This window comes from Myripristis murdjan, chromosome 10, assembly GCF_902150065.1.
Source record: "Myripristis murdjan chromosome 10, fMyrMur1.1, whole genome shotgun sequence".
In the NCBI taxonomy this organism is placed as follows: Eukaryota; Metazoa; Chordata; class Actinopteri; order Holocentriformes; family Holocentridae; genus Myripristis; species Myripristis murdjan.
In genome coordinates, this window is record NC_043989.1 from 3134137 (window position 1) to 3160132 (window position 25996).

At 42.2% G+C, this 25996-nt stretch overlaps 1 protein-coding gene across 1 annotated transcript; it reads right to left on the reverse strand.

The window, feature by feature from the left end:
* Window positions 1-1037: 1037 nt before the first annotated feature.
* emx3 (empty spiracles homeobox 3) lies at window positions 1038-24033 on the reverse strand. The gene is made up of 3 exons (XM_030062261.1): window positions 23678-24033; window positions 4768-4952; window positions 1038-1216 (listed from the first exon to the last, which is right to left on the reverse strand). The coding sequence occupies exons 1-3, from the start codon at window positions 24030-24032 to the stop codon at window positions 1049-1051; spliced, it is 708 nt and encodes a 235-aa protein (XP_029918121.1). The 5' UTR covers window position 24033; the 3' UTR covers window positions 1038-1048.
* Between the last annotated feature and the right edge of the window lie 1963 nt (window positions 24034-25996).

Genomic DNA, 25996 nt, shown 5'->3' on the forward strand with positions numbered 1-25996 from the left:
AACGGGTTCAAAAAAATAATAAATGTGTGTATTGCGTAATAAATTGGACAATCCCTGCTATTAGAGAAGGTAATTCTTAAATTATAGAGGGCAGATATGCTTCAGTTTTTACAGCATCAGACTGAAGGGCTCTTTAAAATAAGGGGGAAATCTATCACAATAACAGAGTTTATTACCATTTTGACCCAGTTAGAGCGACTTTTTATCACATTTGTTCAGGTTATTTTCCTCTGCAGCAGCTGCAGTGGGACAGGCTGTGTTCAGGCGATGCCTTTTGCGCGTGTTTCAGTGCACGACTTCTCATTGTTTTCTATGGAGTCCCTGAAAGAACTTGAAAAACTTATTCTTTTACTGAAAATTTAATGGTAAAGTCAGAGTTTGTGGGGTTAATCCACTAGTAGAGCATGCAGTATATGAGCTGCAATGTACCTCGCATTTGACACTGGCAAAACTGCCTCTCGGGATGCACTCATAGGAATTTTTGATCTCAATATGGATATTTCATATTTTCTGACCCCTAACTTTCAGCGCCAGAATCATGAAGTCCAATTGCAAAATTAAGCAGCTGCAAACTAAATTAATGCTTTTCATGCAGGCCTAAGATTTTTTTTTTTTTTTTTTAATTAAACACCATCTTATTTTTACTTGACTGTTACACACTATTCTCAAAAAAAAAAAAAAAAAAAAAAAAAATCAAGTTCCACAGTTGGCAAGGTAAAAAATAATTAGAGACCGATGGTGCATCTTAAAGTTGATGTACGTCGTGCGGTGCCTGCCTGACAGGTTAGTGAGGATTAGCCTGTGATTCCCAGCAGACACAGCTCATGTTTGTTTTGGTTTTTTTGTTTTTTTAAACGTGCAAAAGGCGTCGCCTGAACGCAGCCTCACAGCCAGCCTGGGGTCTTTGATTTGATTGGTCACTTTAACTGATACTGCACTCCTGCATGTGTTCACTGTGTGTCTGTGTGTATGGACGGATGGCAGCGTGTGTGTGTGTGTGTGTGTGTGTGTGTGTGTGTGTGTGTGCGTGTGGGCGGCGGTGCACAGTCTAGTCCTCGGACAGGACGTCGATGTGGTCGGGGCTGCCCTGCTGCGTGGCCACCCTCCAGCGGTTGACGTGCTGGCTGCCCTTCCTCTTCTGCTGGGCTTCGGGCGACTCCTCCTCCAGCTTCTGCCGCTTGTGTTTGGTTCTGCGGTTCTGGAACCAGACCTTCACCTGCAGAACACGGAGAACACGGAGAACACGCGGCGTCAGGAGACAGCACCAACAGGAAGATAAGAACACACACTACCGATCCCAGGAAGGAAGTTCTAGTCAGTATTACTTTAATATTACCACTGCTAGTACTACTAGTACTGCTGCTACTACAATTACTGCTACTGTCATTACTACTATCAGTTTTACTATTACTACAGTACTACTACCTCTACTACTAGTACTACTACTGCTATAACTATTACTACTATTACTACTACTACTACTACTATTACTGCTGCTACTAATCCTTCTACTACTACTACTATTGCTACTACTACTACTACTACTAATACAACTACTGCTTTCTTTTTTGCTAGTACTACTACCACTGCTACTATAACTACTTCTACTACTACCACCTCTACTGCCACTATTACTGCTAATACAACTACTCCTTCTAGTACTACTACTAGTACTACTACTACTACTACTACTACCACTACTGCTACTACCACTACTACTACTACTGCTGCTGCTGCTGCTGCTACTACTACTACCACTACTGCTATTGCCACTACTACTTCTACCGCAACCATTACTGCTACTACTCCTTCTTCTACTGCTACTAGTACTATTACTATTGCCACTACTATTACTAATACTACTACTACTATTACTGCTGCTACTAATCCTTCTACTACTACTACTATTGCTACTACCATTACTATTTCTACATTTGCTATAACCATTACTACTATTGGTACTACTACTACTACAACTGCCACCACTACTGCTATTGATACTGCTGCTTTTACTACCTTTATTCCATCTGCTACTACTAGTATTACTACTACTACTGCAGTTGCTACTATTCCTACCATTACTACTACTACTTTTATTTCTTCTACTGCAACATTATCAACTATTACTACTGTTACCAGTCCTACTACTACTACTACCACTACTACTACTACTACTACAGCTAATACTACCAGCAGTACTTACAGCTCTTAGTGCTACATGTTGGGAGCGTGTGCAGTTTTGCTTTAATTTCTGACTCGTTTTAGATCTTTACAATGATTTTTAAACACTCGGGCCAATAAAACGCTGCACTATAAAACATCCAGCTGACACGCAGCGCTGCTAAAACAAGTCTCAGCTGCACCACCACCACCGCCGCCGCCGCTGCTGCTGCTGCTGCAAATTAATCGGCTGACGTGAAGCCGGTTGCACAATCTGTCAGAGAGGATTGACATAATGTATGTACTCGGCTTCACATGTACGACAGGATCGAGATGAACACGATACAGCGCTCGAGTGCGTCTCTTTAAAGCTGCCAAGCGGAGCCTTGCCAAGGGCCTGGGGTGACACTTAGAGTGCAGCGGAGCTTTAAAACCGACCCGAGGAATCAGCTCAGCTTTCTGATGGGACGCTGTGTAATTACGATCAGGATGTCACACTGACAAATCTGTCGGTTTCATCTTTCATGTGGTGAATTGGGCAAGTGGTAATGGCACAGTAATCAGCGAAAAACAAACAACAAAAACGATCTATCTGCCGATCTATCTGCACAAAGATATAAAACTTGACATTCAATAGATGTGACGTTATAAGCTGTTTGAGATCTTTATGTACAAAATGACAGTGTGGAGAAAAGCCTCTTGAGTAGGGCACAAGCAATATAATTCTTTTAAGGCTGATACAGATTTTGATTTTTTTTTTTTTTCAAGTGCAGCTACCACATCTTTAAATTTGAAGATTAATGCACAAAAAAACAAGAAAAGCAGCTACGATGGTAAATCTGTTTTAACGAAATGTTTGTGCAGATTCAAACACATTCAAACATATTAAAAAAAAAGGCAGATGTCGACTCGATATATATCAATAAACTGAGCAGTGAGCCAGCGGTCTTGTAAAGGAAGTCTTAAAGGCGCTCGGAGACGCCTGAAAAATCCTCCTACTTGCTGTTACACCTGAACACATCAGCCCCGTCCCGCAGATTTTAGGAACTGAATTTATTTCTATATCTAAAAGGGTCCAATCACAATCTGGAATCACATCTCTGTCTCCTTTGGTTTCATTGTTATGGATAAAAAAAAAAACAATAATTGTCCCCTGGAGCCCAAATTCCTGGAAATCCATGAATTCTCAGTTTTTTTTTTTTTTTTTTTTTGGGAGTGGTATTACACATGGTGTGTTGTGCAGAGGAGAAAAAGATTCACACACTGACAGAAAAGGCTCATCAGATGCACCAAACAAAAAAAGTGACCAAAAAAAAAAAAAGTGCAGAGTCCACATTTCGGTGCGTTCAGTGTCCTCAGTGTCGAGTTTTTTCGTTCCCCTGAACACTTGAGAGGAGCCAGTCGTCTGTGCGGTCTCCTTTTTAAAGCGACGAACATGAGCGAACATTCAAATTGGATATGAACAGTTTTGGAATGGGATCCGCTCCATTATTTATCCCCCTTGTGATTGCAAAAGCACCTCAACTCGCTCTGATTAACACCTGCTGATTGCTGTGACTCCAAACTGATTGATGGATCTCTCCATTTCTTTGGCCACGGTTGTGAAATGAGCTCGTAAATAATTTGCAGAGCGATCACGTCATCCGCCCGCTGTCGGGGCCCACATCGCCGTGGCGACCAGATGACAAACAGTGTCAATCATCCTTGGGAAACCAGGTTTCTGCGGAGCCGCGGTGCCGGCGGAGGGGGCGTCTAGCGGCTGACTAAGCGTCGACTCACTTCCCCGCCGATCCCTCGCTATTCCAGAGCTCTGGACCCGAGCCAGAGCTTAAATATAGCGTGAAGTTAGCTTTTGGCTGAGCTAATGAGCCCTGTCTTTATCCTAACATAAACTGTTGGGAGGAAAAACCCAGACAGACGAGCGGAGAGGTGAGGACGAGTTTGTCTGACGCTCTCCTCTTTAAATCCTCCGTCCTTACAAATTAAAAAAACGGCTCTTGGAGGAAGCTTAAATATGAAGCCCCTCACAGCAGCAACACCAGCTCATTCAGGCTATTTCAGCAACAGAGCAAGGCACTAACACTGCCAGGGTTTGGGGTTCAATTCCCATTCAGTCCTTTTCTGTGTAGCAATGTGCTGTAAAGCTCTCATGGTTTAAGAGGCTGTGGGTAAAAGCCTGTATATGTATATGATGAGATCTTTCTTTCTAGAATATTAGGATTGTCTCCGTTATTTTTTGCATTTTTCCTGGAGAGTTCATTCATTCATTCATTCATTCATTCATTCATTCTCCAGCTGATTCATCCATTTATCCAGTGATCATATCCTCTCAGTCTTGCATCCATTCACACGCCTATCCACGCTTTCAGTCACTGAACTATTTAGTTATCCAGTCTTCCATCCATCCATTCATCCATTCATCCATTCATTAATTAAATCCCTCTCTATTCTTGGTGTTCATAGTTTAAATTCTTATTTTCTTCGTTATTTTTTGGTCATTTGTCACAGTCTGTCCAGTTTTGTCACTTCTGTCTCGTGGATCCCAGGAGGACCTCAGCTGATCATCAAGAAGCCCCTCCCTCTCCCCGTTTTCCCATCATGCCTTACCTGCGTCTCGGTCAGGCAGAGCCCGCTGGCCAGCTGCTTCCTCTCGGCTCCGACGACGTAGTGGTTTTTCTCGAAGGCCCGTTCCAGCCGGAGGAGCTGCGAGGGCGAGAACGCCGTCCGGATCCGCTTGGGCTTCCTGGAGAACGGGCCGTGCAGCAGCAGGTTCTCCGGGCTGCTGTCCTCACCTGGGGGAGACACGGCAGGTTAGAGCGCCGGCCCACCTGAGAGGAAGGGAAGGGAGGGAAGGAGCCGCTTTCCAAAACACATGGAGCTCAAAAGGAGGAACATGGAGCTTCACCACATCACTTTCTTCACTCCCTCACCTGAATAAAGCCCTCCACATGAGTTTTCCTAAAAGCAGCAGCACTGTTGTGTTTTCAGGACTTTTTCAAACTGTGGGAGAGGAGAGTGAAGCGCTCCCTCCTCCTCCGCCAGGGAAAATAGTCCCCAGGAAAACATTTCTGAATGTTAAGGACAGAACATTATAAGGCGGCTGCTTCAACCAAAAACTCACATTTTGATTTTCCATGTGCAGTAACTTTGGATTTATGCCTGTCTTTTACTGTTTTCATTGTGTGTGCATTGTGCCGCGATCGGGCGATTTGATTTGATTTGATTTGATTTGATTTAGTTCCCCTGCAGGATTTGATAAATGGGTTGCTGACAGGCAAAAAATTCACAGTCACTGGTGCGGCTCTTTAAGACTCCGACTGCTGATCTATTTTTACCAAAGATGACGCTGCAACCACTGTGACCATGGAAGACAAGCCACTACAACCCGTAAAAATAACAATAATTATGATAACAATAGCACTAATGATAATAATAACTGAAGCCTCTTTGGCTCGCGTCCTGCAGCTGGGTGTAACTGTGACACTGCCCGGCCTCTCACAGGCGGCCTGGACCGGTGGTTTGGGGCCACACCTGCACATTGTGTTCACACCTGCCCAAAAAAAAAAAAAAAAAAAAAAAAAACTGCACCATACAGGGACACAAAGCAGGGTTTGCTTCAGTTACTGCTGAGGAGCCTCAGAGCAAGGCACTGGAGCTACAGCGGCTCACAAACTAGGACAGGTAAAGGGAGAGATCTTTTGTAAGAGTCAGACGAAAACACAAAACCGGCAGACATGCGCCGAGGTTTGATTTGATTTTTTGGATTTTTTTTGGAAACAGCTGATTTTAGGGCCGTGAACATCTTCAGTTCATCTGCTCTGACATGTGGAGGAAACGCTGAGTGTTACTGTCGTCTGTCTCAAGCAGCACCGAGATCTGCTGCAACCCAGAGCCGGCGATGACACACACACACGCACGCACACACACACACACACACACGCACGGAGAGAGAGAAATGGGCAATCATCATGTAAAAATGATGATTGCTGGTTCTCTTGATGATTCAGTGGCTTCTACTTTTACGACCAGCCTGACCTGATCTAACCTGAAGTGACCTGACCTGAGCACGTTTCACCCGACGGGCTGCGTTTGCTGCGTTTGCTGCGTTCGCTGCGTTCCCTGCGTTCCCTGCGTTCGGTGAAGCAGAGGCTCCAGAGGCGGAGAAAACACACTCAGGAGTGTTTTTGTTAATAATTTGTAAGTTAATGTACGCGCTGTACGTGGGGTGTTAGTGCTCCTGTGTACCGTCACACTCTCATCACTGTCATATGGAGCCGCCATGACAAACTTTAACCGACAGTCTTCTCTCATTCCTTCTCAAAATGATTATTTATTGATGTTTACAAAGATAATCAAGAGTTGTTTTCTTGCTCCTTGAGGCTGATCTGCCTCCTTTCAACACATTTAGACTGAAACAAGTGAAGCTGCACTGGAAACAAGTTTTTTACACATGTTGTAAGAAACTTATTATTTGTTAAGATGCTTTTTTTTTTTTTTTTTTTTTTTTTGCAGTGTGCCGCACTGTAAAAAATATTTAAAATATTAAAATATTAGAGAAAGAGAGAGAAAGTCGACTCTGACTGGCATTTCTGACCTCCAGTCAGCACAGCAGGACACGGGCTCTGCACGCAGAATGAAGATGATGATGATGATGATGATGATCATCATCATCATCATCATCATCATCATCTGTCATGCTGTGAGATGGCAGTGACATGAGATGACATCATCACCATGTTAGGAAACAGGAGTTTGTTGTGCAACTTGACAACTCCATAACTGGTGAAAGACGAGCTTCACTAGAAAGGTGTAATTACACACACACACACACACACACACACACACACACACACACACACACATACACTCTCACTCACTCACACACACTCACTCTCTCTCTCTCTCACACACACACACACACACACAAAACAAGTGTGACAGAGGAATGCATGCACAATGTAATGATGACTTGGAAATACATGCACACAATGACACACACACACTCACACACACTCACACACACATGCACGCACAAAACATTCCTACAGACATGCGTCTGCACACACACTCATGACGCAGACACACACACACACTTACAGTAATATAGTTGTTACAGAAGACACACCCACTTAGACACACACACACACACACACACACACACACACACACACACACACACATTAAGACAGGGTAAGGCCATTGACAGAAATACATTTGAATGAAGACAGAGACAAACTGAAGGCAAACAACATACAAAAAGAAGTGTGTGTGTGTGTGCGTGTGTGTGTGTGTGCGTGCGTGCGTGCGTGCGTGCGCGCGTGCGTGCGTGCGTGCGTGTGCGTGTGTGTGTGTGTGCTCTGGGATGTTTGGCTAATCTGATCAAACAGCTCTGTTGTGAGGCAGATATTTGCGATGGGATCTTGTGGTGAACCGCAGAGCTGCAGCGTTTATGATTCATACGACCAGAAACACGATCCGGCTCTGCTTCACACACACACCAGCGCTTTGAAACCTACACCATAAAACATAAAATCATCATTATCATTACCGTTCACTCTGATTATTCTACTAAATTAATTCTATTTGTCTGTTGGAGGGAATCTGACTTTTATTGCACTTTTGCAGCTTGATAGATATTTTAAAGGCGCGCTGTATGCAAATTTGCACGTTTGATTTTAGACTCAAAATGCACGTAATTTATCAGTTCATCAGCCTGAGAACCATGTGGACTCATCATCATACTCCTCCTCACTTCATCTGATCTTCACCTTTAATTTTTCACTTTTCATTTTTTTTTTCATTTTTTTTTTTTTTTAAATGAAAATCAGAGCGGCTAGAAAGTCTTGTGTTCACTCACTTTGTTTCCTGATGTATTAAATTCAAATAAGAAAATATCTTTACTTCTTTTCTTTGGGTTCAGCTGCAGTCTGAAGACAAACCGCCCATGAATAATCAGGATTATCATGATTATCATATATACCATTCTGTTTTTTTTTTTTTTTTTCCATCTTTGCTTGTCGCTCTGTTTTGTCACCGCTGATCTGTGGTGAGATCCTCTGCTGCTTCCTCGCCTGAACTGTAGTCGTGGTCATATGATGCACGTTAGGCTCTCACAGGCTGTGATTGGTCAGGAGGAGTGTGACAGAAGAGCTCGACGCACCACATGTCCTCGACTACAGCCTCAGCGTTAAAAACCATGATGAAAAATAAAAAAAATAAATAAAAAATAAAACATACGATCATCTACAATGATCGGCAGCTCCGCTTTCAGCCGCTCTCCTTAAATCCTGACCTCCTCACTGATCTGGGATCTGGTGTCCAACAGGAATACATTTGGAGGTCTGGTTAAACGGGTCGGGCCGAGCCTTTGGACATTTATCCCTAACTAATGTTATACTGATCTGTCAGGACCTTCCACTCCAGAGGGAACCTGCTTGTACAACTAAAGACTCCACAGGCTCTTTAATGATCTGAGCTCCTGGTCTGCAGAGCACGCTGCAGGTGACGTCCACTTTTACTATTTTAATGGCAAAAAAAAAAAGGATGTTGCACCAGGATCATGATTCATAGGCGTGTACTGAGTCACTTCATTAATCCTGGCTGTGTTTTCATGCAGTAAACCAATCAGAGCGCCGTCTCCCGTTCCCTTTAACAGCCAGGTGTGTCACACCTTGGTGGGTTGCCGTTATAATGGAGGATCTTCCAGGTAAGAAGGAGGGCGAGAAAATGAGAACTGAGACGCCTGGAAACTAGAAAAGACACTTGTTGCCGCTTTGCGCCGGGTATTGTATTTATTGTTTTGCTGTTGTCCTTTTGTATTCTGTGTTTTTATGTGAACACTGGATGCAAAACAAAATTTCCCCCTGGTGAGAAAATAACCCCACCCGAGCTAAATGCCTAAAACTGTGAAAGGATCCCGGCCTGGCCTCTATTACTCTAACCGTAAATACAACCAATGGAATTTCAAATTAATTACTGCAGTATTTAATGAACTAATCAATTCCCACATGAAGCGTCGGCCCCTCAGAGGCAGATGTGGCTCTCGCCCGGGCCGGCGTTCATGACTGCAAACCACTGGAATGCAAAAGCGAAAAAACTTAAAGTTGACGGGTAATTTTGCCAGCAGTCAAAGCCAAAGTAATTACAGCAGCGACGAGAAAGAGAGAAATCTGCCGTGTGAGGTGTTAAGTGATGCCTCATCACAGCAGGCGTTTCACCCCCGCATGGAAACTCAGACGCCGAACCGTTAAATCAGGTGCTTCTCTTTTCTGCCAGGTCGAAAATCGAAAAGTGGGGTGAAGGTTTGGATGGAAGTTTGGATGCTTGGTGTTGAACTTCAGTGTGACTCTGCATCGGTTCAGTGAATGAAACTGGAGAGACTCACACTTTACAGTCGGGTGTGTTTAAATTAACAAGGAAGTGCAATTTGGACTGTTTTGTTTTTGAATTTACACTGCAAAAAAATAAAATAAAATAAAATAAAATAAAACCTCAAAAAATCTTAACAAGTCATTAAATCTGATTCAGTCTTTAAGAAATCTTGTTCTTCAAACAGTTAAAAAAAATCTGCAAGAATGTTTCTGTTGCTGCGTTTGTATTTGATGCTCAAAATGACCTTTTGCACATTTTTTGTCCTGCAAATATAGTTAATATATTTCTGTGAGAGTTTTGGTTTAAAGTCTACAATACTAACACTTTCTTTTAATCAAAGTTGAGTTCAGTAATGTTACTGGATGGTGTCAAATTCCAGGAAAAAAGGCAATAAAGGGAAATTTAATCTCATTTTAGTGTACAAATCTTGTTTTTCTTCAAACAAGGTAAAAAAAAAAAAAATCAACTTGTTTACAGAATTTTCTTGAATCAAGGTTCATTTTCTTGATCCTAGTGACTGATCTGCCTAATTCTGCCTCGTTTCAACAGATTTAATGTAAAACAAGTGAAACTGCATTAAAACCTTTTTTTTTTTTTTTTTTTTTTACCTTGTTTCAAGATATTAACACTGAATACAAGACTAAATGACTTAAAATTGACTTTTTTTTTTTTTTTTTTTTTTTTTTTTTTTTTTACAGTGTATTGCTGCACAGGCGTACCTGTGGATATGAATGAGCAAAGACGCTGAAGAGGTCATTCATCATTCTGACTTTAACTTTGTGCTCCAGATCAGTTCAGTGACAGCAGTTCTGCCTTCACCTTCTCCTCCAAAAGATTTTATGATCACATTTGAATTTACGGCGTCATTTACAGTGAATAGAGCAGAATTGCAGTGTTGTAGGCAAATCAGTGCCACATAAATCCTCCGCGCTCGGGGGGCGCTGACGCGACTTCGTGACGAGACTCGGTGAAGAAAATAAAATGACTACAAACAGCGAGTCAGCACAGAAAACAGCAGCTGGACCATCATGAAAGCTGGAATTACATCTTATGTTGAACCTGAAACTCAACATTTTCCCTGGGAATTTCAACATTTTCGTGTTTCTGTGTCACTTTGATGCCTACAATGAATCACCTCCTGGGAAATATTTAGCGTCAGAGCTGAATGCCTTAAAGGGAAACTGTAAAATATTGGTATTGTCAGTCTGACAGGAGGCCTGCCGCGCCTGACTGCAGTGAAACCGCACTCAGTGTTACATCACACTGTTTTGTAAGTTGAAAATATGCAAAAATCCATTTGTTTTGGCAGGGAAACTGATCCACAATTAGGCAAATCCCAGTAAATACACAACTGATTTTTCCGAGGCGAGACAATGGCGAAGCAGATGATTCGTTTTTCGTCGGCTTTGTGTGCTCGACTTCCTCAAAGCCACATACGTGCACGCATACAGCATCTGGGATGCGCCTTTATTGTTAGCATTATTATTTTGACCGTTTATTGAAATCCCACGGAAACTTGCTAAATATTTTACATAAGCAAATACGCGTAGGAATTATTCCCAACCGCTGCGGGGAAACGACTCAGCTCGGCTGAAAGGAGACGGCGACCGCCGACACGTGTACGCAAAGCCGGTTGAGTTGTGGGTTCGAGGAAAGCGTCAAACAATTGTTGGCGTGCAGACGGCTGATGCACGCTCCCGGCTTCATACAGCGTTCGCTAATATCCAGTAATATTCATATGCAAAATCTGACTTTAGAGCCGTGACTGATGGAGATCACAGGCCGACTCAGAGACAGATGTGAGCCGGACTTGCAAATGCAACGGTCGACTTCTGTTGAATGTCAAATCACCCGGCATGAGATACTGTACGGGCGGGGGGGTCGTAAGCAAAGTGCGTTTGTGCCATCAAAGTGCCCTTGAGCAAGGCAGCGAGCCCATAGACTGCTCAGCAGCCACAGAATATACATAGCCTATATTTTTTCTTACAGCAGCTGCGAGAAAAACTCTTTACAGGTCACTTAATCCCAACCTCAGTGTTCAAATTTTGCTTTTCTTCACACAAAGTAAAAAAATCTGCCAGTGGGATAAGATAATCCCACTTGTTTCCAACGCTAATCAACTCGTCTCCAGAATTTTCTTGCTCCTAGTGGCTGATCTGCTTTATTCTGCCTTGTTGCAACACATTTATTCTTGTTCGCAGAAAAAAAAATGAAACAAGTGAGCTGCAGTGGAAACAAGTGGGATTATTTTACCCCACTGGCAGAAAAAACATGATTTTCACACTGAATTGACAAAAGTTAAAGTTGAGATTATTGTGGTGCAAAATAAATAAATCAAGTAAATATGTAGGTTCACATTACACAGCCTAAAGCGGCACGTTTGGAGCGTTTCACTAGATTAGGTTTATTTGGGTCGGTAAAACACAATGCTGCTGATCTCTGGTGTCAAATCTATACTTGTTCACAGAAAAAAATCCTGAGACAAGTGACACTGCATTGGAAGCAAATGGGATTATCTCATCCCATTGGCAGATTTTTTACCTGGTTTGAAGAAAAACAAGATTTGAACTCTGAATATGAGACTAAATCACTTGTTATGATGCAGGTTTTGCAGCGTTAATACCCACTTCAACTCACTGAGGAGACTGGCTGCCGTTTCACCTCTGCAGCGCATAAACGCTTGGAGAACATGCTAAGCTTCTGCTAACTAGACACACACACACACACACACACACACACACACACACACACACGGCGGGCCCGAGCCTCAGCCTGCAGCACGCCGCCACTCAAGTCAAACCGCCGTGAATCTTGTAATTTGATAAAAGAGCTCATTAGCCAAAAAGCCTGCATGTTCCTTTACATTGAGCCTGACAGCTGCCTCCAAAGTGTGAACTCTGGTTTTCAATTTTCCCAATTTGTAGTTTGAGAGTTTGAAAGAGCCTTTCTGCTGTACTTAACCCCTTTTAACCTGCGACTCGCTCATTGGAGCCAGGTAATGGCATGCCTGCAGTGTTTACAGGCTGATGGCAGGCTGCAGCAGAAAACAGCCTGCACAACAACAACAGAGCGAGGTGGAGTCCATATTTTCTTGCCTGTGCAGATTTTGATAATGTGACACAAAGCGCTGCGAGGCATGTTTCTCCTCCGACTGCAGGAAGCAACAACTGCAGCAGGAGCTGGGGGGAAAAACTGCATGCATTGTGAAAGTTTAGTTTTTCATCTTATTTTGCACGAGCTGAAGGTGAAGCCTCGGCCAGCCTGCAGGTCTGGCTTGATACTGAACAGAAACATCGAGTAAGAGGCTCACAGTTCCCATTTGAAGCCTCTTCAGGTTGAAGAGTGCACTCTGACGTGCAGTGTGGGAACAGCCACAGGAGCCCCACGCTGCACAGAGCCGCCGCCACCGCTGCAGCACAAACACCCTGCAACCCAAAATACGGCATGCACCGAGGAGGCCCGGCTCAGCCCCGCCATGCAGCAGGTTCTGCTGTTATGTAACGTTGTAATGAGGGTGCTCTGCAAAAAAAAATTCAACGTCATGTCAAATCATTTGGTCTGATATTCAGTTTTAAAATCTTGCTGTTTTTTCAGAGTGAAAAAAAATCTGTCAGTAGCATGAGATAATCCCACTGGTTTCCAATGCAGTTTCATTTCTTTCAAGATTTTTTTATGGGAGCAAGAACAAATATGTTGAAATGAGGCAGAATAAGGCAGATCAGCTACTAGGAGCAAGAAAATGAGACTTGATTCAAGAAAATTCTGGAGACAAGTTGATTAGCATTGGAAACAAGTGGGATTATCTCATCTGAAAGTGGGATTATCTCACCCCGCCGGCAGATTTTTGACCTTGTTGGAAGAAAAATGAGATTTGAACTCTGAATTACCCCTTGCAATGTAAGATTTTAAAAACTAGTTTTCTGTTAATGTAATTTTACACTGTCTAGTAACATTACTGAACTGATTAAAAAAAGTCTCAGTATTATAGATTTAAGGCCTCAGCTCTCACAGAAACGTATTCTTGATAAATCTGCAGCACAAAATGAACTTTTTATAGCCATGGTGGGCTTCACCTACACCTACAAAACTATTTACAAATCTATTTCTGCAATTTCTGCGAGTCGGTTTCAGTGTGACATGGAAAGGCAGCGGCTTCCCACCGCCTGCAGGGAGAGAAGTGCATATTTGGTGTCGCAGGTCTTGTCATTGACAAACTCCTTCAGCTGGCGTGCTGAAAGGCCTTTGAACATCACAGAGCCAAAACAAAGGAGGCGAGCGGCGAGCGCGCTGGAGGAGGCTGAAGAATGTAAATAGGCCGGGCCGGAGTGGAGGCCGGCGCTGATGAAAGCCGCCTCTTGAAGGCTGTCAGAGGATGTGAGCCGCATGCGAGGCTGCAGGACGAGCCCGGCCGTCCGCCTGTCACTCTGACGACAGGAAAAAACTTAACGAGCTAATCTGTAACATCCTTGTTTTTATTTGATTTTATTTTCGTCTTTGTTGCTAGGCGCTCCTCGCCGTGGAGCTTCTGCACCACCCGTCCCCAGAGATCACCTGTCAATCAAACAGTGAGGGCGGGGCTTGGAGCTCCTGTGGAGTTTAGAGTTTCTCTTTTCTTTGTCTGTTCAGCCACGCTGGCTGTCGCTACTCATGCTAACTACACAGCTCCTCTTCTATGTTTATTCCAAACAAAACAGCAAATACATAAAAAGGAAAGAGCGACCAGACACCCAGAGTTTAGAATAGACGATGGAATTTTTTTTTTTTTGGCTGTAAATAGATTGGATCACTGCTGTGGCGGAGCTGTTGGCTACAAAAACTAACAAAACACACATTTATTATAGGAAAATGTCCAAAGTTATCACTTAAATTCTTTTCAAGTGGTAAATTCTCTAAATCAAAAAATAAGAGTTACGTGTAAATCTTTTACTTTTTTTTTTTTTAATTTTCTAAATTGTCTTGAAGCATCTCTGTCACCTCACGTCAGCTGTTCACAGAGCCGAGGACCTCCAACATGGCCAACTGGACTCTGAGAAGACCCGCCTTTACTCTGCCTCAATGAGTGCTTGCCAATCAGAAAAATAAGGGTGGGAGGTATATGAAGCCCCTGGAAAGCCTCTCTGCAGGTTAGAGAGGAGGAAGAGGAGGAGATAAAGAAGAAGGAGCTTCACCATTAGGACAAACTGGGAAGCAAAATTGAACGAGGAGAGATTCTCAGTGTGAAACAGATAAACCAAAGAAACAGACGTCCCATCACCGTCCTGCACCACCGACCCGTCTGACCCTCAAATATCATGAAATAATTCATTGCAATCAAAGATATGGAGGTGATAAAACCTTAGAATTTAAAAAAGGATGTGTGAGCTCAAATTAAAGGAGTACAACCTTTCAAACTGACGGTTCAAAGCTGGCAGCTCCAACATCTGCAGGCCAGAGAAACAGCAAGAGAGAGAGAGAGAGAGGAGTGGAAGAGATCAGAAAGAGGAGGAGAAGGAGGAGGAGTGTGAAGGCTTTTGGCTGAGATGAAGCTGCAGGAGCGGATCAGTTGAAACGGGGGCCATATTTTTCTGGATTCACCTCGTATCCTCATGCACGCAGGATGTAAGGAAACAGACGACTGGGCCTCTGCAGGCCTCTGCTGAATGCTGTGTTCATGCTCAGATCAGATTTACTGTAAATATGAACTGCTGACTGGGAGGAAACGGCAGCCTCTCGCTGGTAATTACACGGAGGACATGTGAGCCGTTTGTGTTGGCTCTGATTTCCCCCGCTTGGCATCACAAATCGTGGAGCCGTGTCAGCGCCGCGTCTTGTAAATCAAAATGATCAGCCACATTCTCGCTAAGATTTCAGCCGCCGCTGAATATGCAAAGTTTAGGATTAATTACAAATCGGTTCCAGCAAGTTAGACACACAAACTTTTTTTTTTTTTCCTCAATAAGTTTAAGCGAACAAACAAACAAGCGCCGTGTTTTCAGATTGTCCCCTAAACGCCCCATCCAGGCGGTGAGAAATCCATTCACCAAAGCAAAGCGAACGCCCCGAGAGAAAGAAAAGCCATGGGAACCTCGTTAGTGCGGCACCTGACACACGGGGAGGAGAAGACGAACCAAAACAAAATGAAAGATAATTTTTCTCCTAATTTATCGCTGGATGTGACATTTGGGTTTTGTGGAAATTATTTAGCGGAGCAAAGCAAACAGCCCGAGGGAGAAGCCAGGAAATCCTCCAAGCTTTTGACGTCTTACTCTCTCACAACAGGAGAGCTGACAGGTGAGGAGGAGGAGGAGGAGGAGGAGGAGGAGGACGAGGAGTCTCCGGGGGGGTTGACTAAGACAGGGCCTCCTCCAGCCCTGTGTGCCTCTGTGTGTGTGTGTGTGTGTGTGTGTGTGTGTGTTGCAGGGGTGGGGTGGGGTGGGGGGGTTGCTGGGGCAGATGGCACCTCAGGCTGAATCTCCCCAGCGCTCCCCTGGCACCGAAAACAAGCCCAGTCCTGTCAGTGTGTGTGTGAGTGAGTGTGTGTGTGTGTGTGTGTGTGTGTGTGTGTGTGTGTGTGTGTGTGTGTGTGTGTGTGTGTGTCGGGGGGAGGGGAGGGATTGGATGGTGGGAAATAACGCGGGAAAAAAGGAAAGAGGAGGAGAAGTGATATGTGTGAGTTAATATCTATCTGTGTGTGTGTGTGTGTGTGTGTGTGTATGTGTGTGTGTGTGTGTGTAGTGTCCTATCATACCGGCTCAGCAGAGGAACATTAGCACTAATACACATTAATTTTGCAATAAAATTAAGAATTACTTTTTCACCTTGATAGCTAATTTAAATCCAATCAAATCCACATATTTAACAATTAACAAACAACAACAAACAACAACAACAAACAAAAAAATCCTGTTTTTTTTTTTTTTTTTTTTTTTTTATATCAAAATGCCTTCTACTTTATTTTATTTAATGGTAGCAGCAGGTTTAAATACAATTTCTACCAACAAAATATATCAGATTTTTGAATTACCTGCCACCTTCACTCAGTCCCAAATAAATAAAACTGACTCTTTGCTCCTGTCGGGGTGTTTTGTTGTTGTTGTTGTTGTTGTTTATGTAAGTGGGCGTGGCCTCGGCAAACCACTGAAATCAAGTAGAAGCTGTCAGCTAGTTCAGAAATTTCAATTCATTAGAATTATGAAAGTACGACAATGACACAGAACAATCCCGATAATCCTCCTTATCCACCTGCAGCTTTATCGTTAAAGGAATATTCCAACATTTTGGAGGCAAAATCCCCTTTTTACGGCTCACTAAGACTGAGACCAGATGTTGGGCACCATGTTCACCTCTGGACGTCCACTGGTTCAGTTCCTATGGGTAGCATTTGCCTGTTAGCTTAGCATAAAGACCTGAAGTCTATGGGAGTCGTTAGCCTGGCTCCGTCAAAGTGAAAAAACAAACCTTCCAGCAGCTCTGAAGCTGTCGTATGTACACAGTGGATCATGTGGATTTGAAATACATATTTTGGATTTATGGATCTTAACTAACAGTCTGGTCGTTTTCCAGCCGGGGGGTCAAGGCATCAAATCAGGGGACATTTGGAAACAAACCTACCTGATCACACTGTTCACCCTCACTGAGACCGTTACTGACACACCACAACAAGCTGCTCCACCTTTCACATTTACGCTCTATTTTTATTAACAAACACACAGTTTCCTCAGATTCCCCCCTGATGAAGCCGAACCTGGATGGCAGCACGTTTGTGACGCAGCTGCCAAGCTTTTATTCAGCCTTTTTATTCACTGCTAAGCTCAATAAATCCTCATAAAAGAGAAAAACAGTGGAATTTGACTGGGATGCTCCTTGTTTTTGATTAATCCTGTAAAACCCCCGAGGTTTGAGATCCATTAACGTGAACACAAACTACCGGTCAACTCTCTGGCCGGAGCGTCTTCACCTGTCTGTCCGTCTGTCTGTCTGTCTGTCTCACCTCAGCAGACATATAAACACAGAAACAGGAGATATCCAGGTACGCAGGTGACACCCCCACCCACCGCCGGCTGTCAGCCACTTCCAGCTAATGAATAAAAATGTGCGGCTGTGAAAGGAGAGTCAGACGAGGCTGAATGGACGGTCTGTCCCTCTTCCTGTCCAGAGGACCGGCAGACAGTCAGGAGAGATGAACTCGTCTAATGGAGTGTGTGTGTGTATGTGTGTGTGAGTGTGTGTGTGTGTGATATGGTTTCACCTGTATGGCAGCAGGTAAAATTACTCTGTTTTACGGTGTTTATGTTGTGCTGCTTGGACGCACTAGAAATATGCCAGAGGAAAGTTAATACATCCAGCCGCCTGTGTGTCTGACGGGAGGAAAAACACAAAACGCAGCACGCAAACGGCTGCAAACCCCACCATTAAAAAAGTGTAAACACATTGTCAGCAAGCATAACTTAAGCTATGACTCCTAATAATCTTTATACAGCATTTTTCAGAACAATCAGTTTTACAATCAGTAGGATGAGAAACAGACAAAACAGTGAAACCTAAAGATAAGTGAAGTGAAATTAAACTTATAGAGGCAGCGCTGTGAGAGGCTGGTCATAAATAAAAGGGAAAATAAATATTCATTCATCCATAACAGCATTATAGAAATGAATCTCCCAGTTAAATCTACATCTTTAACGAGGAACACGTCAAAAAGTAGAAGTAAACCTATCGCCGTCGGCTTGCCAGTGTATTGCAACTATATTCAAAAACCATTTGAAACATATATTTGTGCTTCATTATCTAGAAGACAGAGATTCTTATGCGTCCAACTTGGAGCCTGGATCTTTCCCCTGCACCTTGAATGTGTTTTATTGACCTTTCATATCTTGATTTGTGTTTCAAATTATTCAATAAGTGTCCAAGCCCAGATCTGATGTGGTTGAGTGACGCAGATGAACCTAAATGGCTGTTTGAATACGAGGTTTTTGCCGTCGCTGAAGGGATTTGTGAACATTTACATGATCTATCTTGGCCTGAGTGATTTAAATGTTTAAATGTTTCCTTTTTTTCTGTGTTTCCCTGGCAGCTATCACCTCACTGGACATGACTGTAATGATTTGTAGATTAACTGTGCATTTGGTGTCTTATAATCTCATGGGAACGGGTCGCAAGGCAAGGCACAAAAACAAAAATATCACTTATATTCACTTATATAAAAATAAGATGTTGGCTCGTGATTTCTTGTCCTTTTAATATGATGGAGGTTCGTCCCTGTTTCGCTCACTGTCTTGTGAACAACCAGCGCCTGTTTGAGTGCAGCTCAGTGATCCACATCCTCATGTTAATGTCAGTTTTCACTCTTTATATCAGTGACTTTGATTGCAGCCTGTATCCAGAATATAAAACTTTTTTATGACGTTTTTTGTTGTTCTAATCTCTCGGTGCCTGGCGGCTCTTTCCTGCCGCACAGGAAGTGATGCATTTCCACTTTGTTTGTAATAAACAGAAGAAGAAGAAGAACCGGGTTGTTAATCAACAGGACGCCCAAGTCCCGCCCACACGGTGTGATGGACAGGTGATCTCTGGGAAGTCATCAATTACCACATTACAGATAAAAAATAATTTAATCGGTCTAAATTCTGTTTGAAAGGCTTCCCCACTTTGACAAGAAAAAAAAATCCTCCAGGGAACACCGAGTCCTGGACCCGGGAGTTCCCCCGTCCCCCAGTCTCAGTGCATGCTGGGAAACGGGACCCTAAACAGAAATAAGCAGGTATGGAAAAATAACTGATGAATGGAGAGGAGAGGATCAGCCTGTGTTTTGTCCTTCAGAAGCTCCTATCAGTTTCTGTGTGAGTGTTTTTACAGCAGCGACACCCAACAACAGCCTCTAATCTGCCATCTGTGTGTGTGTGTGTGTGTGTGTGTGTGTGTGCTGGGAAGGGGTGGAGGGGAGGCAATGACTACCTGACAGACAGCTTTACCTTGGACCAACATGGCGCCTGTTTAGCCAGTTTTTATGTTCTGGTTTCCAGTAGATCCTGTTGGGACCATCTGATGCAGCCGTGTGGCCCATTTGGGGTCCAGAACCACATTATTATTATTTTTTTACTATATAAATGTCAGCGGGCTGAGCTGGTGTATAATATGGTAAATATAAAAGCGTCCAAGTGTCCAACTTCTGGTGTTAAAATGAAGTTGATGTCTCTATACAAATATTGTTTATTATTATTATTGTTATTATTATTATTATTATTATTGCTAATAAAATTACTACTACTGCTACTACTGCTACTACTACTAGTACTACTACTACTACTAATAATGACAATTTATTAATTTGCCCCTGTCGAAATAAAGCCGGAAATAAAATGAAAATGTAAAATTTAAATGATAATAATATAATAAATGTCCCTTAGCAATGGAATTACACCTTGATAAAATGGGTGAAATGTGACTGTGAGCATAAACTTTTAGAAATAACAAGTATTGCATCTGGATGTTAAACTGGACGCGATGCTGCTTTTTTTTTTATTATTTATTTATTTTATTTTTTTATTTATTTATCTTAGTGTGTCACCTGAAGAGAATTAGGCTGTAATGAGGTCACCGGCAGAATAAACTTCAATCCCATTATTTAAATCAGCAACAGTATGAACTAGCAACAGGCAGGAGGTCAAAGGTCAGAGGTCACAGCAGCTAAAAGGTCATGAAATGAGAGAAATGACGAGGGGGGGAAAAAACTGCTGCTCACTTTCCTGTCCTGAAAACAGAAAACTGTTGAAATGATGAACTGGCGCTGCAGAGCCCAACAACCTGGCTTTGGTGTCACCAGTGATGTAATGATTAATCATAATAATATCATCACAGCATATCCTAATACCAAAGGCTATAAAAAAAAAAAAAAAATACAATATAGTCCTATAAAGTCCCTGGAGCGCTATTATTTACTATCAGAGACGTACTATAAATATCTGTAGGAATATTACAGGAATATTACAGAGATATCACTGGACATAGACATTATTATAAAAGAATATAAACTCATTATTGGCAGGCATAGATGATAAATTTTTAACTAGGAATATTATAGGAACATTGCAGTGATGTCATTGAACAAGGAAATTGGCATAAAATAATAAAAGCCCATAATAAATTGGCATATCTTAGCTATAAGAATATTATAGGAATATTACAGTGATATCATTGGCATAAAAGATTATAAGATGATTGTAAATTCATTTTTGATGGGCATGTCTTAGCTGTAGGAATATAATGGGAATATCGCAGTGATAAACTAACAATACACTGGGGTTATTATGGGGTGTAGCGGTGGCTCGCTGGGAGCTGCTGTGTTTGGTTTGTGCTGTGAACTCCGCTGGTGTGAAGCGTCTGATCAGCAGCTCACACCTTTTAAAATTAAAAGCAAAGCGACAGAAAGTGAAGAGCAGTGTGTGTGTGTGTGTGTGTGTGTGTGTGTGTGTGTGTGTGTGTGTGTGTGGTGGGGGTTAATAAAAATAAACTCTGCCCTCCAAACAGCCTCCAGAGTGAATGATTTCAGATATGACATTTGCAGAAAATTAATAAAAGGTCCGTCCTTTTTGCCTCGGTTTCTATCCGCTGCAGTGAAGTGAGTCTTTCAGCTGTTGGGCTCTGCAATCATTTATTTCCACAAAAGTACAAATCTAAATGTACTTCAGTATTGTAAACCAAGTAAACTGGTGGATTTAATAAAATTCCGCTTGTTATGCGACAACATGCGGGAACATAAATATTTTTCTCTCAGACTGATGATCATTTTTGCGTCTGATTTCTTTATTTCTGCCTCTTGTATGAATTCCCGTGTTTTAAACCCGAGCTTAAATCACTTCTCCTGCTATGACAATGTTTATATTTTATTAAAATATCTTTAAGAGGTATAATTATGTATTTTTGAGTGAAAACACGACCTACTTACAGGCCTATTGCCCCGCTCTTTTCCATAATGATTATTTTTAATTATGACAACACGATGGAAAATGGTAATTAGGTGATGCTGGGCTGCAGCTGATAATTATGACGTGTAAATTGAAAAAGAAAAGTCCATTTCCATTGCCGTGACTGGTGACGGCTGGTTAATAATCATGAACAGTGCTCACTGTCTTCCACAAAAATGTCTTTAGTAAAAACGAAATAAACAGAGAGAATAAGAAAATTGATTCGCTTTTTTTTTTTTTTTTGCTGTTGTTTTATTTATTTCCTTTGGCGACGTGATGTGATTTTTTTCTCCTCCCCACCAGGGATTTCTCACTCCCCTCAGGATTGTGTTGCCTCTTTTTTTTTTTTTTTTTTAAAGAAAATATTCCAACTTCATTTTGATTATAGTAAAACGGGTTAGTGCCAAATTGTAAAGAATGATTTGAAATAATAAATTAGATAAATTATCCTGAACACAGACGCACAAGGCAAAGCAGCTCGTCTCCAAAACACTCTCTCCTTTTCATTTGGGCTATAAATCTTTTTACTTAATTATGCAATCCGAGAACCTTTGTCATCAAGTTAATTTTTTCTTTTACTTCTTCTTTCATTATTATTATTATTATTTTATCGTCATTCCTACAGAGGGCTTGTGTGAAAATTCTCCTCAGTCTTTCAAATAATGAGCTGCACACGGCCCGGAAAACACAGGAAAAAAAGAGAAACGCCAGCTGCTCCAGGAGATTTTCACGGCTTTAACCTCTGTCTTTACATCGAAAATCATTCATTAACAGTAATATTAATTTACATAAAAGCTGTAAATTTAAAACAAAGCACTGAAAATGCCAAAAAAGAGAAACTCCTGTTCACGAAATACACCTAAATGTCAGCATGATACACAAATATCACACCAAATTGTTAAACTATGTATAATATTATTCAAAATTACTGTATATTACATAGGGATATTCCATCAAAGCCACAGGAGAGACCATAAAATATCACAAGACCGCCACAACCGCACTGACACATTATAAATACCTATGATACTTGAATATTATACGAATATTATAAAGATACCATAGAAAATAAAAACACCAAAAAGCGAAATAAAATCACTCCACTGTGTAAAACAGGTACAGCAGGTCTATAAATCATCTTAAATACTTATTTACTACTTATTACTTAATATGAATATTATAGAAATATTATAAAAGTGATAGGGCTCCCTCCATTTGAATGTGTTGCATCAGAATTAACTAGTGTAATGAAATTGGTTTAAATAAAGCCTTTATGGTGCAAGGGCATTATGATCTGTGTATTTCTGTCATCGGGAGGCTCATGGGAATTAAAAAAAAAAAAAAATCCTTCATGTTTTAAGTTGTAGGCAGTTAAAGGCAGAAGGAGGAAAACAGCTAATGTCTTTTAGATTAGATCAGATGAAATTTGAATGATTGCGGCTGCAGCAGCCGAGCGGAACATTAAAACACGAGCAGGACAAACCGGGAATACTGAGGAAAAAATGTGACAAATAGCCACAAAAAAACAAACCCATACTGATGATGAATTAACTGTTAGATTGAGGGAAAATGAATCGTCTCCCTGTAGAGTTATTAATATCCTGGCAGCTACGAGTGTCTGCTGTGACCTTTGACCCCCTCGCTGCTGGCTGCTTGTGCCGCCGCTGAGCTGCTGGACTCGCTGAGAGGAGACAGTTGAGTCCTGCAGCCTGTGCCGCGGATAAAGCCTTCATGTTCATGCACGGAAAAGTTCACATTTTACACGCTTTTGTGCATATTCATGATTTTAAAAATGAAGCTTATATTCTGCTGCTGCAATAGCATTATCATTATAAAGTTACAGAAATCACAACCAGTAACAACAACCACTTAGCACAACAATTAGTACAATTAAAACTATTATTATTGTTAGAATATTATTGTTGTTATTATTACTAGTTAAATTTTAGTTGTAGCACCTGCATTACAGCCCTGCAGTATTAATTAATTAGGAATAAAAACAACAATAATACTAATAATAACGATAATAATAAAGATTTAAATTATAGGCCAAGTAGACTATAAAATATAGCCTAACAAGCAGTGGGCTAATTGCAAAACACGTTGAGAATAACAGAATAAGACAACAGATAAAGGGATAATGTGTATTTCTGTACATTAACCCGGACACACACGCACGCTCGCACGCACACACGCACCCGGCTCACCTTGGAAGCGGTGGCCCAGGTATCTGTTGCGGAGCACCCACGGGTAAAAGCTGAGCGCCTCCCGGTGCTGCGGGCTGAAGAAGCTCTGCGGCGGAATCTGCAGCGGGTGCAGCGGCAGGGCGGCGGGGCTCTGCGTGTGCGTGCCCGGCTCCTGCAGCACCATGTCCGGCCCGGAGTACAGAGTCCTCCCGCTGCCCTGGAAGCAGGAGCCGAAGGGCCCGGCGGGGTGCAGGGAGTCCGGGAACCTGAGCGCCGTCGGCCGGATGGGCTCATCCCCTGAGCCGCCGCTGCTGTTCGCCTCCTTCCCAACCAGAGACTCTATGGTGAAACATTTCTTATTGCTGTGCTGGAACATGGCGAGCACCTGGATCTAAGCAGATGAGATAAATCAGACAGAAGTGGTGGCAGGAGCAAATCGGCGTCCTGTCAAGTCCAGTTTTTCGGACTCGGAGAGCTCAGATTCCCAGTTTCCCCCGGAGATCCATAACTCTCTCCAAGAGTCCGCTTGTGCGTAAAAGCCGTGCGCAAATCCCGGCGTTTCACCTGGAAACCGGAGAGTTTCCCCCCACCTGCCTTCGGACGCTGTCGGTTTTGTTTCTTCTCTGTGATTCGGCCGCTCGTAATTTCACAAAATCTCCGTGTAATCGGGCGCAAAATCCTGCCTGGCAGCCGAGCGGAGAGCGGAGCGGAGCGGGCTGCTGGGTGAGATCAGTCGGTGTTCATGCCTCCTCCCGCCGCATGTTGGAGTCTGAGGATCCGAGAGTCTCTGTCACTCAACAGGCTGCCGCTCGGTACCTGCCCTCCCTGACTGAGGTGTGCTGGGCATGCGCAGACGCCACCCCTCGCAGCCCCCTGACAGCCATTTTGTTAACTGAGTTAAAGGACTGGGAGGAGGAGAATAATAATAATAATAATCATTATTATTATTATTATCATATTAAAGATTAGGATGGGGATGATGATGGGGGGAGGAAGATTGAGTTGATTAGGCTGAAGATGAAGGCGAGGAGGTAGATGACTATGAAGATGATGATGAAGGCACTTATGATGAGAGGGAGGATGAAGATGGTGATGAGGATGATAAGAAAGGTGAGGATGATGATGCTGGTGATATTTCTGAGGATGAAGATGATTGTGAGGATGATGATGGAAGGATGATGATGACAGTAATGATTGTAATGATGACGATGAGGAGGACAATGAAGAGATGAAGATGATGTTTAGATCATGATGAAGATAAAGATGTTGATGATAAAAATGATGATGATGATGATGATGATAAAGAACAAGGAGGTGGAAAATGATGATGATTATTGTAATGATAAAGATATGGAGGAAGATGTGATGAGGATGAGTATGATGAGGAGGAAGATGAATCTGAAGATGATGATGATGATGTTGATGATGAAAGTCTTTTCACTCTATGAAACGATGAGCTCAGATCTTTCTAACCTGTTGTGTAGTATTGGTTAGTCAAGAACTTCCTGATTTGGATCAATAAAATACATCTGATCATCTAAGTTCCCTGTGGTTTTACTGCATGATTTTCTGTAATATAACATTTGTCTTTTAGTAGCTTTATAATAATTAAAACTTAACGTGGCAGTAGCATTCCCTCTATAGTTATTAAAGTGTATTATAGTTTATTTATTTATTTTCAGTTCAGCGCCATTCAAAATACTTTATTCGTGTCTCAAGGGGCAGTTTGAGGCAAGCATGTTTACAAATCACCTACACAATTCATTCACACACATTTAAAGACAAATAAAAACTACAAATATCATAAATTAAGAGAGAGTTTAAACACACAAGGATTAATGGCAACAATATCTAACAAAGACACAAAAAGAGACCAAGTGTGAGTGTGTGGCTCGATCAGTATGTGGCTCGATCAGTGTGTACAGAAGCTCAGCTGAACATTTGTTTATTCTTCTTTACTTTGGCTGCTTACAAGTTTAGTGGCTTCTGGAGTCGTTTGGCTTCAACATGAATCAAACTGAATTTATTATTCAGCCTGAACAAAGTGTTGAGAAGAGACAGGGAAAAAAACAAATAATAAATATTAGTGTCTTATCAGGTACAAGCACACACAAACAGTGTAAATCCACTTTGCAAATCAGAATCAGGATCAGGATCAGACTCAGAATCAGGATCCGATTCAGACTCACAATCAGAATCAAGATCAGAATCAGAATCAGGGTCAGATTCAGACTCACAATCAGAATCAAGATCAGAATCAGAATCAGGATCAGATTCAGACTCAGAATCAGAATCAAGATGAGAATCAGGGTCAGGATGAGAATCAGAATCAAGATGAGA